Here is a 6,992-nt window from a genome sequence, read left to right as displayed (position 1 = left end):
GAGGGAGCTCTTCTTAATATTTTGACACCAAAATCATGTCGATACACCTTACCGACTGCGAGTAAAGCCACCCACGCTTTAACTTGACAGACTGTAATAATTATGGGACTACAATGACATTTTTAACACTGCCAGTAAAACAGTTGCTGTAGAGGGAAAATGTGGCATCCAACCAAAATCTACTGGTACTTTGTGTCCCAAAACTCGACCAGAAATTAGCAATTGTCAGTATCACAGTACAGGTAAGACAAATCTATAGTAAATTTTCCATAAATGACTTGGAAGTAATTAACCCATACACGTTTTGAAATTATTCCAATCATCGGTATGGTAAAATAGTTGTACGGGTATGGGACTTTTCCCATATCGGATTAGTATTTTTTCCATACTTGGATATGGGAAAAATGCTAATTTTCCGGCACCTTGTTTGTACTTTTCCCATACCCGGGGTGCATTTTTCCCACGCTACAATTAAATGCCAATATTAAATTATTTCTCTCTGGTCTTGAATAAGTTTTATTGAAATAATCTAGAACAATATTTAGGCTACATTATATTGAAAAATGCCTAGTCGCACTGAATCTTACTCCACTCACAATTTTAACTGTTTTACTGCTCTAACTCCAAAATGTTTCACATGTATGTACCAATACTATAATGAATTAGACGCCTGTCTAAAATTTCCCCTCTTATGTTGCTTCCTTCATCTTTTTGTGAAAAATTTCTGATTGCACTTAATCTAATTGCAATCACAATATTTAACTGTTTCACTTTTGCTACTCTAAAATATTTCGAAAGTGTGAACTAAAACTATTATGAACGAGATGTTTGACGCCATGATTTTATTATATTCTGCTCCTTCTCCCCCATTCGCCATGGTTACAGCACATGCGCGCTTGACTCAGCTGCGCATTCTGTAGCCGCGCATCAAAGTTCCATACATGCCTGGAAGTTTTCTAATACCAGTGTACGGAATTCTTGACGTGTATGGGAGATTTACAAGTGAACAACGGAAAATTTCCATGCTTGTATGGGATGTTCTAATGTATGGGAAAAATGCCATACTTACGTATGGAAAAATTACGATTATTTTTTACGGTGTATACCTGGAAACTTGTAGTAGGTGCTACAAGAACAAAAAAATGCAAAGAACGAAACAGCGAAAAGTTTTGAGGTTTCCTTGCTAAGGCAGTACGTAAAGATTTGCCAAACACACGCTATTGCTAAACCAGTCCCAATGGCAATCCACAAAGTGTCTGCAATGAAAAACGAAGTTAGTTTACCTTTTTTTATTATTATTATAGCTGGGAATGTTTCTGAATAGTTTTACTTGAGGCACTGTGCGAGCCTGCATGCAGTGCACAAATATATCCAATAAGTCCACCTCCCAAACAGGAGAAGAGGAAAATAGTTGTCTTTGGATTCCTGTGTCCCATAAAGGTCAGATATATTCCCAGAAAGATCATCAAAAGACAGGTTGTCTTCGCAATTCCATTAGCTACAAATGTTTCATATGATTAATTTTTATAATAGTAGTTCTCTTAATTAAAATATTCATATTTTTCTTTATGTGTAGTTCTACAATCCTTACGCAACATTGTGCAACCATCTATCTCGAAAGAATTAGTACAAGCGTAAGTAAAAGCTGGAACATATGCAGCAGAATGATTTTTATATGTTGCTACCATTGCATATGCAGATCCAGTACCCGAATATGCACTAAACACTCTTCTCAGTGAGGATCCAGTAGATGAGGCTGGAATCTAAAATTTAATTTCATTACTTATCCCCCAGCTGTAATAGTAACTATTGATGACTACGCCCCTAAGCAAATGATAACAAACTACGTCCCCTCAAAAAATTATCAATGACAACGCTTGTCAGTATATACGTGGCCGTCTGCATGAAAAGAGCCCTTATGGCCGGTATGAAGTTCCGTATAAGGGCATATAGCCGAATAAATTCCTGGCATTTTAGGTACAAAATGAATTTTTGAGAAAAATGCATTTAAACGTGGCGAGTGCCATCCGCACGCATGTTATATTTTCTCTTCGAAATTAAAATATACCTACTTCCGCTTTCTTTCTGTATATGCGTATAGTTTTAATTAATTCAATATAAGTCCCGGTATCATTCCCCACTCAACCCCAAAAATAATAATTTTGACCTCAACTTAGAAATACGCGAATATCTCCTAAACTAGAACCGGCCCTAAGGGTTCCTTTTTTCCGGACGCACACATATGTGAACGTCAAAATAAGAAGGAAACAAATTCTTGCATTTATATTAGTAGTTATAAGCGTTTTTGGTGAGTCAATGTCCAACAAATTGTCCATTTTTCTAAATGGAAAATCATACTTTAATTTATGCTCTATCTGGTGATATTATACTTATGTCCCAGAAGTCATCGATGGATCAATTTGTGTTCAAAGAAAAATTACAATATGTGAGCCCCGGTGCCTCGTTTTTTTGCTTAGGGGGTTCGCTCTGGGCCTAATATTTCGGAAATCTACCCGAGAATATTCCACTGTACGTACCTCTATACCGACAATCTGGTCCCTTTTCATTTGGATGTACACATGTTATTAGGTACGCCCCTTCAGTATAATTAGGCACACGCCCCCTTTCGTGTAGTGTAGGGACAAGAAGGTAGGAAGAAGAGAGGGTAGTTGTACCCGAGGGAATAAATTTAGGAGTGTGGGAAAAATGTGCGGAAAAGTTAATGTTACTGAAATTTATATTTGATTTGAATTTACATAAAAATTCTATTTTCGTTATATTATGAAAGATTAAAATCTTTAAATTCATAATAAAAACAGATCTGAAAATGACCTGTCATTAAAAGAAGATTAGTGCATTTTATTTTGATTTTTTTGTTGACTCACTTTTTCGGCGTGTTTCACGATTTCTTCAGGTGTCAACATCTTTTCTATTGCTGAGAAATAACTTTCACTATTAAAATCTTGTGCAGGCAAGTATAAGCGGTAAGCTTCATGCTGAACAAAACTTTTTTCACAAATCGTTTGCTTGTTTTTTGAGGACGAAGACGGCTGCGCATCAACAATGACGATCGCATCCGTAACGATCAGTTTTTGGAAGGGAGATATCTCCGGTTTAAATTCCATGTTACAGCCTCCAGGAATAGGTGCTAAAAATAACTTTTTCTGTACATTACTCACTCAGTTTGAAATATATATTAAATTGTCATTTATTATCAATAAATATGTTCATTAGCGCGGAGTGAAAATACACCAAACTCTAGCTTTCAATCACCCCGTTCTCAGCCTTCCTGGAACTTCCGGCTCCAAGACAGAGTCACAAAATGGGCGTGGGAAAAACAAAAGCAGGCTTCATCTTAATAAAAAAAGGATGTGGTTAAAATTAAAAGGGGCTTGTACAGAGAAAATATTAGGTTTAGTCTTTGTTAAATGATCAGAAATAAAACGCGTTTTTCTTCTTATGTATGATGTTTGTTCTTTTTTATCTACTACTCTTATTTATGAATAAAATATAAATACGTAGTGGCTAGCCTGCCGGGACCGGCAACAAAGAGTTATGCCGGCGCCAGTAAAATTGCTCACTGCTAGCGGTTTTTCCCCGGATGTGAAGTTCGGAAAAGCGTGTAGTGATGTATTTTTCATTCACTGATTACGCCCTGGTTGACCTAATGAACGGAAAGGATACGCTACAGTCCGTGAGTATTTGTACTAGTTTTTTTGCAGCATTACCATTGTTTAAAAATGTCATAATTTCTGCTGAAGTCAACTTCGAGCGCATTAATAGACGCTTGAGTAGTATGGTACTACTGAAAGAGGATGGTGTTTGAAGTCGCCTTCAGCCTATGTTAATGACAGGTATTTATTTTTTTATTTTCTAACCCTGCAAAAAGAAACTATTGGAATTACTCCGTGACCTTCTGACGGAAAATGTAACGTAGAATCCGAATTGCAATAAATAGAAGGTTCATCTTACTGTGCTTCTTTTAGTTTTTGTTATATGATACGGAAGGGATTATTTTTCGAAAAAATATTTTTAAAATCGTATCAAGCATTTATGTAAAGTCTGATAATAATATAATAACGCTTTTAGCATTATCCTGGTTCTTGGTTTCAAACGTTTGATATTTTTATAACTGTCAATTTTTTGTCAATTCAGAAAATTTGATAATTTTTTACATTTTTTGGCATTTAATAATTGTTTAAATAATATACATTTATTTAAACAATTAAACATTGTTTAAAAAGTTATGGGAAATATTTAAATTGTCCATTGGTAAATATTTGTATGAAAACGGTGACAGAACATGCAAAAAATTAACAATAAAATGTTAAATTTTAACGTAAAAATATTGTTTTTTATTTTTAAGTGATTTTTGGGGCGATGCAGGCGGTAAGGGTAAGGTTGGGTTAAGAATAAAAGTTATTATTATTGTATTAATTCGTAGACACTTCTTATTAATCCCTATGAAACTTGGCACATTTAGGTGAAACCATGGAACACGAGTAAAATTGTTAGAAAATCCAAAATTTCCCCATGTTAATCAAATGTGTTTTTGAAGTGCCCGGTGGGACGTGTTAATATTTGAATTTCGAAAAAAATATGGATATGTTTCCTCCGAAAAATGGAAACTTGGGCGCGGGGAAACTTGCCTTCGAGAGTAAAAAAAGTTTGCAATGCATTTTTGGTCAACCCTAAATATACACACAAACACGCACACACGTTTAATATATTTAACTGCTATACAAAAATAATAAAATTGATGTTTCATGTCTTCCAATTTTTAATAAACAATATTTTGTTTTCATCTTCTCCTAAAAATATTAATTAAGCGTATTTAAATGAGGCAAATAAAGTATATATATATATATATATATATATATAAACACAGACATATACATAGATATACATATGGTACTTATTTCGGTTCGATGGCCTGGATTGATTATCGGAAAGCTTTCGATTCGACCTCCCATAGACTTATTATCTGTCTTTTCGAAAGCTTAAAGGTTCATCTGCAAATCGTTAGGTGCATAGAGAGATTGATGCCGATTTGGAAAACCAGATTTACTGTCTTATCTGGAAAAAATCGTGTGACAACTAACAAGGTCACCTTTCAGAGAGGTGTCTTTCAGGGCGACACCATGAGCCCACTCCTCTTTTGCCTTACATTATTGCCACTATCTCTAGCACTTCGCCATTGCGACGGGTACTTCTGCGGCAAACCTGCAGATCGAAAGTACATGGTCACTCATGTATTTTACATGGACTATCTTAAGATCTATGCTAAAAACAAAGAGCAACTACATCTAACTCTAGGGATTGTCGAACGATATACTAAGGAAATTGGAATGGAAATTGGGTAAGACAAATGCGCCAAGGTTTATTTGAAGCGAGGAAAACTTAATGGCATCCCTGAAGATCCTGAGCTCGTTGATAGAAGCGCTATACGACACATTTGCGCTGGAGAAACTTATACATACCTGGGCGTGCCACAGAGTCGCATTCAGGAGGTTACATCTATAAAGGATACTCTCCGAAGCAGATACAAACGTCTCATCCGGCAAATTTGGTCTTCCGAAATGTCGGCGAGGAACAAAGTATCTGCAACGAACATGCTTGCCGTCCCGGTAGTACTCTATTCATTTGGAGTAGTTCCATGAACGAAGAACGAGCTCAGATCCCCTGATATCGGGACAAGAAAGGTTATGCACGGGAACAAAAGCATGCATCTTAAGTCTTCTGTTCCGTGACTGAACATTGCACGCATTCAAGGTGGTCGCGAAATATTGAGTCTTGAATGTCTTCACAACAGGATTATCCAAAGGCACAATGCGGCACTAAGAGTGCTTTATTACCATCTCTGTCACTCTTACGGCATTAATCTTAATATCACTCCTCTAAACGCTCCTAGGGAAATCGAGTCAACTGTCGAGAATGGAAAGTGCCGCATATACCGGAACTTTATATTCTCGACAATTGTTTCTGTTGTACACTTGAGGCCAGACATGGTTCTTCTTGACTTCGAGAAGCGAACCATGTTCGTTATCGAATTTTCGGCACCAGCTGAAAAAAACATCATAGCCAAGGAGAATGAAAAGAAAGAGAGGTATAGAAACCTTATAAGGGAGTTAAAACGATTGTACCCAGAATATTCTGCTAAACTAATCGTCCTTATCATCGGCGCTCTTGGAGGTGCCAAGCTTTCACTCGTTAATAGCCTGAAAAGCGTCCCTGCGTGTCAACAATATGCTAAAACGCTTGCGGGAAAAATGCAGAAGGCGGTAGTCCTTGGATCGCTCCGTGTTCTCAGGGTGCACGAAACTTTTGCCGGATCGTCGTATTGTCAGTGGGTTAGACAGCATTGGAAAATATTGAAAAAATTATCACAATTGCTCGTTCTTTTATAGCTATACGCGTGCGACAAAGGCATCCGTGAGTCACCGTGAGTTAGACACTAATAGAACGTTACACGTCTTTTCTTGAAGTTAATGATCCCAGCGGAGCTGCGTTGATTTGCGCTTGCTTGGATTTGAGTGATGTACATTGGCTACGGTGTGCGTCTGTACTTGATTTTTAAATTCGTACGCGAACTACAGCTAATGAGCGCCACACAGTTCAAGCATGCGCAGGGATTCTTGGATCACTTTTGGGAATAATAATCGAATCAAAATTCGAAGTCAATAATACGAATCAATGCTTCTCCTTTACCATCACCTTGCCATCCGTACCGCCGCTATAGAGGGCCTCTGCTTGTTATTTATGATCGAATTCTTATTTCAATTTAAGCATCTCTGCTTGTTATTTATGATCGTATTTTTATCTCAATTTCGGAAAGGGCATTTTAAAGCCTTCGAAGCATTTAAACAAGCTATCTGGACCATTAAATATATCTACCTGAGTGCCTGCGGAGAATTTCTCAGAGCTTCTTAGAGCCTTGAGAATCTTTAGCATATACTCTGAGATTTCTATCGGTAGGGTTAGTATATTTTTAA

General features: G+C 36.9%; 1 protein-coding gene across 1 annotated transcript in view; it reads right to left on the bottom strand.

Annotated features, from left to right (window-relative positions):
* Window positions 1-852: 852 nt before the first annotated feature.
* Window positions 853-6,992, bottom strand: part of LOC117169350 (transmembrane 7 superfamily member 3-like) — a 13,512-nt gene continuing 7,372 nt past the window's right edge. The window contains exons 3-6 of the mRNA XM_033355692.1: window positions 2,886-3,148; window positions 1,592-1,763; window positions 1,331-1,498; window positions 853-1,256 (exon numbers count right to left, since the gene is read on the bottom strand). Of these exons, the coding sequence (XP_033211583.1) occupies window positions 1,087-1,256; window positions 1,331-1,498; window positions 1,592-1,763; window positions 2,886-3,148 (773 nt within the window). The 3' untranslated portion in view covers window positions 853-1,086. The remainder of the gene's footprint in view (window positions 1,257-1,330; window positions 1,499-1,591; window positions 1,764-2,885; window positions 3,149-6,992) is intronic.

Source organism: Belonocnema kinseyi, chromosome 1 (genome assembly GCF_010883055.1).
Source record: "Belonocnema kinseyi isolate 2016_QV_RU_SX_M_011 chromosome 1, B_treatae_v1, whole genome shotgun sequence".
In the NCBI taxonomy this organism is placed as follows: domain Eukaryota; kingdom Metazoa; phylum Arthropoda; class Insecta; order Hymenoptera; family Cynipidae; genus Belonocnema; species Belonocnema kinseyi.
Note: the sequence above shows the minus strand (reverse complement) of the source record. Positions and strands in the feature narration are given on the sequence as shown.